The sequence below is a fragment of the Neolamprologus brichardi genome, chromosome 19 (assembly GCF_056152115.1).
Source record: "Neolamprologus brichardi isolate AB-2024 chromosome 19, ASM5615211v1, whole genome shotgun sequence".
NCBI classification, from domain to species: Eukaryota; Metazoa; Chordata; class Actinopteri; order Cichliformes; family Cichlidae; genus Neolamprologus; species Neolamprologus brichardi.
Window position 1 is genome coordinate 8,233,068 of NC_142122.1, and position 13,554 is coordinate 8,246,621.

Below are 13,554 nucleotides of genomic sequence, written 5' to 3' on the forward strand. Positions count from 1 at the left end.
CGGCACCACAGGAAAAGGTGAAAGTGTGGGAGCAGGGATTGCATCTGCCCATCAACAGATTTCTATTGATATGTAACTTTTAAAGGTCCCGATGTTGTGGTTTATTAGTCCTTGTAGGAGAACTCCCTCATCCCTCATAAACTGTAAACGGAGCTGGCAGTGTTTCAGTATTTTGTTCACAGATATCCTAACCAGACATGATTTCCTGGCAGCTTTTCCCTGTGGATAGCAATGTTGGGCTAGACTGAAAAATGTCAGCATCTACTTCAAATTCTCAGAAAATGCACAAATTTTGTACAAACATTCGTAGTTCCCAAAAGATGAACCATGTTGATCCTCTTATTTTTTACCAAATGCCCTAAAGCTAACGGCATTCCTGTGAGCTGTTCTTTGTTTTACAGCTGATGATTCTGGTGCGCTCCTGTACCCACATTACTGTTATTTAATATGTCAGAGAAAGATTTAGTCCCATTATTTATGTCAAGTGCAATGAGCCAAAAATGCAGGATTTATGGCATTCACCATCCACTGTGCCCGTTACACTTACAGCAAAAAGGTTACAGTTCAAGACACAACAACAGGGTGTACTTTGAAAGGGCAGATGAGGTCTGAAAGGAGGAAGAAGTGCTGTGTGATCTGGAAGGCTGAGAAAATGATGTTATAACCACCTAAGGAAAAAAAAACACTTATTAAATAAATCTGCTAATCCAAACAATCTCCTGCTGATGATATTGTCACCGTTGCTTGCTTTATTTTTTTGAACTAGTGCCAATATCATCAGATTGTAAAACTGAATAAGCCTGCAATACAATACAATGCAAACAAAGAAACTCTAGTTGCTTGATAAGTAAACTTGCCCCCTTTAAGAACCTGGTTGGCTCATGTTTGGTGTATATTTTGCAGCACATTAAATACACACATGTGACGGTGTTTTTATCTGATTTCTTTCCCCATCGTATAGACGTTTACAGCTTGGTGTAACTCTCACCTGAGGAAAGCAGGCACGCAGATTGAGAACATCGAAGAGGACTTCCGGGATGGACTGAAACTCATGCTGCTGCTGGAGGTCATCTCAGGTGAGGAAAAAAGCTCCTTGCTTAACAAGATTACCTGAATGAAAACAGCACTTGTTGATTTTTAGCTACCAGAATTCCCCTTACAGGACTAGTCCAACAGTATGCTTGTATAAAATGTATGTCTGACAGCTAAATCATAGTGTAGATAACACTCACGTGTTTGTTTGAACTAAAGAAACACAATTTTAACAGCTTTATCTTCTATAATGTGTCTGGTTATGAGAGGAATTTAAATTAAGGCCTTCATATTTGATTATGCGGATGGAAACCAGAGCTGTAGGTCAATTTGAAGGTGGAGTTCAGAATGAAGTATTAAAATAACATTACATTGTTTTTGTAAGATGTCATGTGTTTTCGCTAATCAAAAAATATTTTTTTGTAATTGAAAATGTGTTTCTTGTCCAGGCGAACGCTTGGCCAAACCAGAGAGAGGCAAAATGAGAGTCCACAAGATTTCCAATGTTAACAAAGCCCTCGACTTTATCGCCAGCAAAGGAGTGAAGCTGGTTTCTATTGGAGCTGAAGGTGAGTGATGTCACATCAAAGCAAAGGTCAGACAGTTTCCACAAAACCCAGAATGACCTTCTCTGTAGTTAATTTGCATTTCACGTTGTCGCCTGTTGATTTTAATTAGGTCATCAGCCAAGCTACTGTTCTGTTGTAAATAGTTATGTATAATGTGGCCTCCGGCCCTCCCTCTCGCTTTCTCACCCGTTACCATGGCAGTGGCACAGGCTGCTGTGCGGTTTAATGAGATCCTTATTGCCGAGTGCTCAGGCAGAGCTTGTGCTTTGCAGTGCATTTTCTGAGAGTAGATCTTAGGATCAGCAATCCCCTCTGGGGCTGAGGCTGCTCATTGTTCAGCACAAATAACTCGGGGATGTCCATCCTCTTCCCGTCTGAGAGTAAACAAGTCTTTAGCAGAGTAAACACTCGACTTTCACTTTCTGTCTCTCTCACTCTCTCTGACTGTCTGTCCAGTCTTGGCCACATGCATAGTTTGCATACATGTGTTGCAACAAACAGGAAGTCTGTCAATGGCTGTAGATAATCTGAAAAAATCATATACTGTCAGATATTTTCTGGCTTACCGTTTAGTTTAGAGTGAAAGTAAATAGATACTTTGCAGAGCTCCTCAAAACGCTGAAAGATGGCTTTAAAAACTACCCAGAATTACTAAAGATAGTGTGCTGATTTTGCTGTTAACAGTTTAACATTTATGTTTCTGAACACATACTGCAATCCCTATGAAATCTCCTTACAAATGTAGTTTTCGGTTCTTGAGTTGGAAACAGGTATTTCTATATTTCTATATATCGTCCAAGGGTGGGGGGAAATCCAGACGTCAAGGGTTGGTTTTAGATATCAGGTTTTAGATCTCACCCTGGGTCAACACACCTGAATCAAATGATTAGTTCATTACCAGGCCTCTGGAGAACTTCAATACATGTTGAGGAGGTCATTTATCCATTTAAATCAGCTGTGATGGATCAAGGACACATCTAAAACCTGCAGGACACCGGCCATTAAGGCCTGGAGTCCCCTACCCCTGATATAGTCAGTGACTATAAATGTGTATCCCCCAATCTTTTGGCAAGTGGTTGCTAGGTAAGATCAGCTTCACCCAAAAATCTCCTTTTTTCCTGGAAATGTGAAAAAATGGGACAGAGAAAAGGAAATTGGAAAATTCAACTTCAGAGTAAAAGTTTTGCCTTACTGTTGCAATCAACAGGAGGGGAAACTTTTACTTTGAAGGTGTATGTTCTCTGTTTCTGCGGTAAACTACTGGTGACAACCGGCTAGCAACAAAGAAATCCCAAGGAGAAGTACAGCACCCTATATCTCTTTGTGATCTGTAGCAACCTCCAGCAGTCACTCACCTATCTGTGGGATTTTTTTTTGGTTGCCATATGGTTGCTGACTGGTCTTCAGAGCTGTGTGACTGAGGCCTAATGCAGTCAACTCAGCCACACAGCTCTGCCTATGATAACAGAAGTCCCACAAACCTGCATGTGCAAAGGGAGGTTAATCTTAAAGTGAGACAAGTGAAAATTTCTTCATCAAGGAACAATTGAAGGTAAATACAGGAATAAGGAATAATTTTAACTGTAAAAAGCACTCTAGTAGATTCTGTTCTACTGAAAATAAACAAAAACTAAAACCTTAGAATTTAAGGTTAATAGATTCTCCTTCAATTTATAACTGTATTGACTAAAGATGTAGTATATGTTTTAATGTTTTTGTGAAGTGTCCCTTTAATGAATATGATCCCTTGGACGGTGGCTAAGACGGGCATTACTGTCCCTCCCCAATGCCGCTTAATAAGTTTAACCTCTGAACAGTCTTAACGGCTGCTGTTCAGAACCTCTAGTCTTTCCATCATAAGCCGGTCTCTGTCAGCGTCGTGCACAAATCTTGGAAGAACTCCTCAGCTTGAGAAGGTTTAAATGACAAAAGCTGAGCTGCAACGTAAAATCTGACAAAGTCACAATTGTGCTTCCTCTGCGTAAACATGGATTGAATGAAAAATTGATTTAACATATTTTTAATTCACAAGCTGTATAAATGTCAACTTTTTAAGTGGCTCATAGTATTATTTTATTTTAAAATATAGCAACTGAATAAGTATTTTAAATAGAAAGCAACCTATTTCTGGTGATATATTTGGATTTATTACAGAGCTGAAAAAGGAGTGATGACAAAAAATATTTAACGGGTGGAATAATATAATAATATGTCTTGTGGTACATACATGTTAATAATGACATTAATTAATTAATTGAAAAAGGTAAAGATTTTAGGTGATTTTTGCAATTAGGGGGAATAATTAGTTACTCTGGTTCACCCCACATGAGCTCAAACTTGCGCCCGTGAGGTAGATGAGTTTGACAGACCTGATCTGTAATGTTTAAAATATAAAAAAACTGGTTGTGTCATTTTTCCAGAGCTCAAGAGATATCAGTTATGTGTTCAGTGAGACCAGCAGGAGGAAAGTCAAAAATATTTGATTACAAACAAAGAACACCAGCGAGCAGGTGCATTTTAAATGTAAATTAACTGAAATAACTTGAAATTAACTAGAGATTTTTTTTCTGCCCAGAGTAATAGTATAAAAACTCCTAAGCCAGACCAACATTCCAGACAGATTATCCGCCTGGAATCCCCTCCTGGTCCTGCCGCTCTGCTAGCTGTGTTGGTGGGAAGTGACTAGTCGAAGGCTCAGGTCTTTGCGACTCCTCAGGGGGTTTGTTGTGGGTGAGGGATAAAAGACGGGGGGGGGGGGATGCAGTTTCAAATGGAATTAGAAGGATTTTTGTTCTTCCCCTGGTGGATCAGTCATGTTCATTAGAGCTAATCTCAACATGTATCTGCATGTGTCAGCCTGAAGCACCGAGCTCGACTTTTTTCTGCCTCCTAATTCAATCATGGGCATCTTTCGCACCGCGTTACACGCAGAGACATCTGACTGGCATCTCGCAGTCTAAGTTTGTCACAGTCTAGCGGCCGTGCTCCAAGCCTTATTGGATTAGAGGCAGAAACAAATAATTATTGAAGGCGGGCAAACAGGGTGACCTGTTGAAGGGGATTTTCATTATCGACAACACAGAGAGGGCTGGACACAGGCAGTTCATTCACAGCCTTCAGCTGCAGGCGCACAGCTGATTGACAGCTTAACAGGTCTGGGCTCAAATCACTGAATCATCACATGTTTCATTCATAAAGGCTTTGCTGCACACATAAGGGAAATCATTAAAGTGGAGTTGAGTGTTTAGTTGACCTCTTGGTTATCTTGTTGTCTAATCTAAGCATCGAGATTAAAAGATTTTGAACACTGATATCTCAGCAAGCAGCTGTTTTACTAAATAGGGATCAAAATATAGTGGAGTTCTTAGCAGCAAATGAGATCAGCCTCCCTGCGCGTGTGCTGTAACCTGAGCGTCTCCACTCTCTGTTTTGGTAGCTGGTTCGTGTGCAAGTGCATGTTAGGTTATGTGAGTCTGTTAAACTGCTGGCCTCACAAGCGTTCATCAGTAGTTTAAGTATAAGAAACTACTCCAAGTTGGGATGTTGGTGCCTTAGGATGACATCCAATTGTTGTGCTGTATGTTTAGCATCTTTAAAATGTGATAATTTTAATGGATTTGTTTTCCAAACAGCCAAAATACATATAAGTTTTGTTGCAACAACATTTACAGTAAATGCCTGTATCTATACAACACAGAATAGCAATATAGTCTTTTAAAAGCTGTTATACGTAATCTTAACATCTAATATTACTGTACAAGTCTCACAGAGCAATATGATGGGGGGGGTGTTTGTTTGTTTTTAAATGTGTCTGCGTTCCTGGGAGTTTCTTCTTTTATTTTTCCCCCTGTTGAAGGAGTTTTATTGAGTGTTTTTTAATCCACATCAAGGGACTAAGAATAGGTGCAGTCTGTAAAGCCTGATGTGGCAAAGTGTCAAAGTTTATAGCAATCCATTAAATAGATGAAACCAAAGGGCTTTGCCTTCTCCTTAGAGCCATGGACAAAATTGTCAGCTTTTAAACCTAAAAATTTAGTTTTTCTTTGCTTGAAAACCACCAAACAAGCCAGATGTGAGAAAAATATATTATACTATAAGTGCCTGCTGAATGCATCAGTCCTGAAATGTTACTGGTTTTCCCTCTTGCAGAGATCGTAGATGGCAACGCCAAGATGACCCTGGGAATGATCTGGACCATTATCCTCCGCTTTGCCATTCAAGACATTTCTGTGGAAGGTAGCATTGTGTGTGTGTGTGTGTGTGTGTGTGTGTGTGTGTGGGAACATGTCCACACGTGTCTTATTCATTTGGTTTATTGAAAAGAAGCCTAGCTCACTGTCTTCATTTGCAATTGAAAACACTTTTCATTGACACAGTGTCTCAGTGTTAAGACCTTTGCACTGAGCTTAAAAAAGCTTTTTTTTTTTTTTCTTCAAGGTGGAAACATTTGCGATGCGGTCCTGTCCGTGGTTAACGTATATAATGCACTTACAGGATAATCCAATTTAAACGCCAGACAAAGTTTGCTTTGTGCGGCATTTCCACATTGTGTTTATTAGTAAATTTTGCTTTACTGGTTTGCTAAAAGAGGATGCTTGACACCATTTGGTATTGACTGGAAATAGGAAAGCATGAAACCTTCAAGCAGTCACACATGCTTTCCATTCTCTTCACCTCCACTTAATCCAGCACTAAACAGGGATTAGTGGAGAGTCGGTCAAAGTAAAAGCCCAAGAGTTCCACCAACTTCACAATGATCCCTTCTCTCCAACCACAGAGACATCTGCCAAAGAGGGCCTCCTGCTGTGGTGCCAGAGGAAGACTGCGCCATACAAGAATGTTAACATCCAAAACTTTCACATCAGGTACGAGGCTGGAGAGGAGCACAAATTAAGCCACACAGATGGTTGTTTTACTCACATGCTAAGCTGCAGTTACAGTTAATCACATGAGATTGTGGAACCATAAACATAACTATCGGAGGCTCAAAATTTGATGTCAAACAGGGAAAATTAGTCTAAAGAATGTGTACGAGCAGGGGTGCCTTCACCTCAGCTAAAGACAGTTTTATCTAGGCTTAACCTCAGTGGAAAAATGTACCTTTTGTGCATTTTTGCTTTTGGCTCTTCGTTGTTCTAATGCTCATTTATAGGCAAACCTTAAATAAGATGAGGGGAAAAAGGAAAACAGCCCAGTTTGTTGCTTAGTGTTGGAAATATTTCTGACAATCAGGAGATACAGTAAGCAGATATTACCTGAGCAAAAGTTCAGAGCTGGATTACAGGAGGATGGTTAAATATCGTCCCGTCCACTCTGGGTTATGTTACCTTTGTCTTTGTCGTTCGTCTTTGTTTTGGAAACTTTGGGAAAAACAAATCTTTGCAAACGCACAAATCTCATCATGGGCGGACGATAAAACGCTTAAACACCTGAGGCATGTTGTTGCTGGACTGGCAGGTTCACACACATATAAACAGAAGTGTATTTGTGTCACCTTGTGATCTAGATCTCTTCTAACACTATGAACTATGAATAACCTTAATGCAACACAGATTCTTAGGTTGCGTCCCAGCTGTGAGACATCCTGTTAGAGATTGTTTTTTAAAAAAAATCTCTGACAGGATGCTTCATCATGTGTTTAAATTCTGTATTTGGGTTTAGTCTTTGTTCGTGTTCGAGGACTTGCACTTTCAGGTATCCTGTTGCAACCATTTGTTGCCACCTATGCCAAAAAATTGAAGCGTAAGCCTCTTTCAGTGAAGTGTTTTTAAATTTTGGAAGTCCCCTACTGACACATGATACTTTCCTACTGGTAAGCTTTTTATGCATGAATCCTTCTACCCTCCAAATATCAGCAAAGGGCACTGCTTCAGTTAAAATGTGGTTTTCAGCTTGGCTGTTTCAGTGAGGTTTTTATGTGGAGTTAATTTTTTAAAACACCCGAATTACACAAACACATAATTTCATAAATAGCTCAGACTCGATGCAGATGAGAGCTGTTGCCTCAGACAGCGTTGATAGTGCACAGATCAGACTTGAAATAGCAGAGTGCACACCCTTAACCAGGAACAGACAGTAGACATCCTCGTAAAGTATACTGTGAAACGCAGGAAGTGGAAGTAATTATCCATAGACATGTTGCATGCAAATAATTAATCAAATTACAGCGACTAGCTGTAAGTTCTGAATGTGAAAATACAAGTGAGGATGCTACCCAGGCATCCCTATTTCAGGCCTGGCCGGGCCTGGATCCATGTCACAGAATGCCTCCATGTATGTTGAATTATTGAAAGAAGACCTCTGTGATCCTCAGATGTGGATGAAAGCTGAGATGAGAAGGTGGAGATGAGGTCATTTCAGGAGAATGGGATTGCCAGAGCAGAGTCCCGATCTTTGATGTGGTCTCACTGTGAGAGATGATAGCAGGGCTTTTGAGATGGAAGAGGAGGAAAGAGTACAGAGTTTGCTTTTGCTCTCTGAACGCTCACATACTGCTGCTTCAGGTATAAGAAGCAATGAGCACCCTTGTAAAAACTCCTGTTGTGCGTTGCAGGCACTTTTTTATGGGGAATAATACATTAAGCATCCCATCTCACTAATTTGTTGTTTGGAGCCAGAAAGCACTAATAAACCTTCTCCAGCTTCCCCAGATTGATGATATTGTGAGGCTCCATCTCATCATGCTGCATTTAGACTGACTGGTTTCAGCACCAAGGGCACCAATCAATGAGCCACAGAAGGCCAAGCTAAAAATATATTTCAGAGAAACAAAATCAGATTTAGCTGCTATGCCTTGTATGGATATTACAACCTGGGATCCAAAAATAATAGGATGCAAGGACTTGGAAATCATTTCAAATCTAATATCTAATCTTAAAATCGCAAAATATCCACATGGTCGGCTTTTCTCCACATACTGGAGATACGAAAGGCTGGAAAAGTAGTGAAATATAAATAAGAGCAAAACAATTGACAATAGCTCAGTAATATGATACGGAATTATTTCTCAGATTACATCACGGTGTGTGATAGTTTTAAATGATTGAGAATTATTTGTATACAAAGGCCTTCTTTTTGCTTAGGCTTACTTAGGTTGAAGGCAATGACGGTTTCCTTTAGAAAGCACATTTTATTACACACAATCCTGATGTGCTGAACACAGAGGATTAAAGTCCTGTTTAGGTTAACGGTGCCTTAAGGCGGTGAAAACGGCAAAATATAATAAAACAAAAGGAAAACCAAATAAAACAACACAAAAAACACCTGTGGAGTGTAAGCATGTGCGATCAAAGTTTGAAATTCTTTATGAAAACCATAGACACCCCATGCTCTGGGTAAAAGAGGATCTGGCCAGCTGGTGTCTTATGAACACATGGTTACATTACCAGCATCTGGATGATATGGGAGTATATTAGTGCATATAACATGTTGATCATCAAATGGCCAAATGTTAACATTATTGCCAGTCTCATCAAAAGAGAAAGCATAGGCAGAGAATATCTGCATGAAGATTGTTGTGCTGCATCGTTTAAATATGACAAAATGCAGTAAATGCTGAAGATGAATTATAAATAACTTTATATGAGTCACTAAAACCTGGCATTCTATTGTATTTGTGCAGAAAAGAGCCAATTGGTTTCTGCATACAATAAGAAGCGAACCACGTAACATCTGTTAGTGAGTCGCAGTGAGATCGCTTGCCAAGACAATTGCTCTGGAAAATGAAAGAAAACCAGTACCAAGATATCATGTCTGTTCAGTGTACAAAAGTGTCTGAGCAGGAATATCTTTTTCTTTAAATGTGTTCCAGGCTCTGGCGCTCAAATTCCAACAGATATCAGAGTTTTAAACAGTTTCTCTTTTGAAAAGCACCAAAAGCCCCAACTTCTTGTCTCCTTTGGGTCCCGAACACACGTTGAACATCTGTCTCGTCTTAGTATGTCTTATTTCTTATTCTGCAACAAAAGCACAAAGGAAAATTTCATGGCAAAGGATAAAAAACATTGAATTTTTTAAGAGCTATTGTTTGAGCACGTTTGGTGCAGAAGATAACGGTAAAATGGCACGTGGTGTTGAAATGATTCGGGGTTGACACAGAGCTGATTAAGGAGGACAGACTGATGGGGGATGGTCTTGATTAAAGTTAAATTCCTGCCATTTTTCCTGATCACTCTTTCTCTGCCTCGTTCTCTCAGCTGGAAAGATGGTTTGGGGTTCTGCGCGCTCATTCATCGACACCGTCCAGAGCTCATTGACTATGGAAAATTGCGCAAGGTGAGTGTGCTGCTCAAAGGCAATCGAAACCCCGAACTGGAGCTGTAGACGGGAGTCACTGCGTTTCAGATGCCTCAAATAAACTCTGAAAATAAGACAAGGAAGTAACATGATTGTCTTCTGACCAATTAATGAGAAACTCTAGCTGTACCTTCTTCTGTACTGGTTGCCAGCCCCTGTAGCTACTTTAATTACCATGCTTATATCTCCAATGATGATGTTAACTATTTCTATGGTGCAGTTAAAAGCAATGTAAAAGTCTTGATGATCTGCTGACTGTTCCTGTTGCCAGGACGACCCCATGACCAACCTGAACACAGCCTTCGACGTGGCAGAGAAGTACCTGGACATCCCCAAGATGTTGGACGCAGAAGGTGAGCAGGCAGGAAGTCAAACTGTAAAATGACGTCACGAAGAGCAGATTTCTTGCCTCTTTTTGTTTAAAAGCAAAAATCTGCTCTCTCAGATTTTCTCTTCAGAAATCTGAAAGCTCTTTGAAGACCTCGGTGTCACCTTAACTCGATCTTTATATATTGCATCACTTTATTTCAAGTTTCAACCACTCTAACTGATTTAGTGTGTACAGCTGTGAGAGCTACTGTGCCTTCAGAAAAGAGTGAAGGAATGCAAAAAATACCACTTTTTCTGTCTATTTGTTGATTTTTTTGGTAACGACATTCTGCTTTGACTTTAAATGACCAACTTTTCAACAAGTGCGCGTTATCCTGATTCCTGAGAGGGTATATTTTGGCCTTAGCATTCACTTGTGCAGCTGTGCAAACAATGGGAGACTATTTTCTACTAAATGTAAATATTCAGTTCTTTCTCTACAAATAAATTAAGCCTTACTGACGTCATCCTGTATCTTCAAGTATGGTTTGCTCACCAAGTAGTTTTAGATGTGAAAACTGGAGGTTTTCTGTTAAGAGATGGCGCTAAAGCCCATAAGCGCATCTGGTCCATACCACTGATTTTGTTTTCATTCTAAATATTATTTATGTGATGAGTTTTGTTTCCTGTTTCTTCATTTAACTGTTCTGTGTTTAACAACCTCAACCTCCTCCCACTCAACCCTAACCTCCATCCCCTCCCTGACGTCCTCTCTTCCCCACAGACATTGTGGGCACTGCCCGTCCGGACGAGAAGGCAATCATGACCTACGTCTCTAGCTTCTACCACGCCTTCTCAGGCGCTCAGAAGGTATCCTGGATGCAGCGTCTCCTTCCTCCTCCTTCTCCTCTTCGCCTCACTCCCCTCTTTCCCTTTTTCCCACCTCCACGTGTTTCTCCTAACAGTATCCTTCTCTCTCTGCAGTGCACAACGCCCCCTGCAGGGGTCGTCTTCTTTACTTTCCGCATGGTTCACACTACCAAATGCATGATGGGACAAAAACACGCTGTTCTTAGAGGCAGTGAGTGCAAGTGTGTCTCCAGTCTACCTTGTTGTAATGGCACTGCAGGCTAGCAGAGCCACCCCTCATTAGGGTTTCATGGTGCTGAGCAAAAGCAGAGTGGGAAGTGTGGCGACGTTTATCTGATCGGAGTGATGGTGATTGGCTGTGATAACAGCAATGGTTTGACACAAATTAGCCTGAAGTGTATTACAGAAGGGGATATGTAACTGTTTAATTGGACGATTATGTTCAGCCCTCGGAGTGACAGCTTAAATTGAGAGTGAAGGAATGAATAAAATTAAAACTGGTGCTTCGTAGTCAAGCAGGAGGCTGGATATGTGGCAGCTGGTTACACACAGGAGTCCATTTCCCTGTTTCTTTACAGGAAAGAAGTGCTATTTTAGAGTTTCTCAGTGGGATAACGAATTCCTGTCTGTTAGTTTGACAACAGCGTACATAGAAGTACAACAGGAAATGTGAGACTGTGCTGCACCTCTGCAGCATCATGAGGCAGAAGTTATATAAGAGCCAGGGTCATCTAAGAGGCCCAGCAGTGGAGAGAGCACTTCACCACAGCTGTGTTTAAGCAACGTGCACCAAAAACGTCTGTGTTTATAAGTGGAGAGAGTGGTGTGCCTCATTGAGAGAAGTTAAACTACAGCTGGACTCTGGATTGCATCATAGATAAGGAGGTGTGGGATGACATACAGCTGGCTCTCAATGCAACAAAATGAAAAGTTAAAACACTCAAGAAACCATTACTCCTTATAAAATGAATGTGTTTTCACTTCATGCTTCCACCTCCCACTTTGAATCAAGGCAAGCATCTCACTTTTCAGGAGAAAAATTAAGAATCGCTAATAACAAGCGAACTTGAAGACCAACTGCAGGTAAACTGGAGATAACTTGTCACTGCACCCCCTGCTGGCCCTTTTTTGTCTCTGCACACTTTTACACTGGTGCCTTTTTCTCTTCCCTGTCCTCTCTCCTTTTCCTCTGTTCCCTTGGCAGATATCATTAGCACCTTGAGGCCAGATGAGAAGGCCGTCATGACTTATGTGTCGTGTTATTACCACGCATTCTCAGGCAAACAGAAGGTGAGAAATAAAACATAATAAAAAGTAAAAAGAAATATCACAAAATACCTGCTGTACTGGTTGGCAGTGAATAACAGCTCATCTATTTTTTGTCTTAGTTTTCTGAAGCTTTTTAGCATTTTTTTTAGCTCATTGTTTGGGTTATACAGTTCCATGTTTCCATTCACTTAGACCTCCCTCATAGCAATGTTTACAGTGTCCAAAGAATATTCAAAAACCCTTACTGTACATGATTGGTCCAGCTTCAGACAGCAGACAGAAACAGTAAGAGTTTACGTATTTAACATAATGGAGCATTCAGCAGCTAACAGGAAGAGTCTGTGGAGATGAAAAATGGAGCTAAAAGCAGGGTCTATGTTTTGAATTCGTATGTAAAGTGTCACGTTTCCTACTACAATACCATAAGTTTCTAAAGAACATTTTCTCTTGTCCTGCAGTAAAGGCAGGGCACCCAGAGTTCTTCCTCTCTGCACAGCAAATCCTGATTATAGACTAGGTGGGAGTGGGATATCTGGTTGCTCTGACTTCATATTAAAACATTAAGCAATCCAAGAAACACACACATATTTGCATTGCTGACATCATTGCTATCTGAAAATTGAGTTTATGTGCCTCGAAGTGCTATCGCTTGATGCATTTTTTTTGTGGGTGGCTCCACTGGGAGACTTGGCTTATTCAGAGCCTCCTTATCTCCTCTCTTTCAGCAGTATATTGATCCCTGATACAATGTACACCCCTGCAACTAGTCCCTGCACTCTCAGTGGAATATATTATTCCAAAGACATGCCAAATCCGCTAAAGATCTCCGCAGTGAGTAATAGAGACTTATCACACATGCAGGATATCCGCTAAGTCTCCTGTACTTAAAATCTTTATTAGGATCCACTTCTTAATGGAGCTCTCCTGAGAAGCAGGAGTCCGGAAACTGCTGCTGGCTGGCACACAGTTTTACAGCTCTGGCGTAGATTTCAGAAACAATGGGTGGAGGAACAGTTACTCCTCCTCTCTTTAACACCTCAGATTTCACCCTTTAGGGCAGATATTTAGCAATAAACACTATGAGTTAAACATTCCCATGTTTGAACGCTCTGCATGTGGAAATCCTCGTTTTAACTCCACAAAGTTAAATAACAGTATTGTTTTTTAAGAAAGTGTAGTTCCTGATAATCAGGTTACAATTCAGTCTGTG

General features: G+C 40.6%; 1 protein-coding gene across 7 annotated transcripts in view; it reads left to right on the top strand.

Moving 5' to 3' along the window:
* The window catches only part of actn1 (actinin, alpha 1), a 56,898-nt gene that overhangs the window by 26,371 nt on the left and 16,973 nt on the right, over nucleotides 1-13,554 (top strand). For 4 of the 7 annotated variants that reach the window (XM_087833149.1, XM_087833144.1, XM_087833146.1 and 1 more), the window contains exons 2-8: nucleotides 962-1,076; nucleotides 1,482-1,601; nucleotides 5,751-5,837; nucleotides 6,379-6,466; nucleotides 9,797-9,875; nucleotides 10,168-10,249; nucleotides 10,990-11,075. In XM_087833149.1, the coding sequence (XP_087689275.1) occupies nucleotides 962-1,076; nucleotides 1,482-1,601; nucleotides 5,751-5,837; nucleotides 6,379-6,466; nucleotides 9,797-9,875; nucleotides 10,168-10,249; nucleotides 10,990-11,075 (657 nt within the window). Of the gene's footprint in view, nucleotides 1-961; nucleotides 1,077-1,481; nucleotides 1,602-5,750; nucleotides 5,838-6,378; nucleotides 6,467-9,796; nucleotides 9,876-10,167; nucleotides 10,250-10,989; nucleotides 11,076-12,279; nucleotides 12,366-13,554 lie in introns of all 7 variants that reach the window. The other 3 variants (XM_087833150.1, XM_087833145.1, XM_087833147.1) reach the window with 1 other exon arrangement.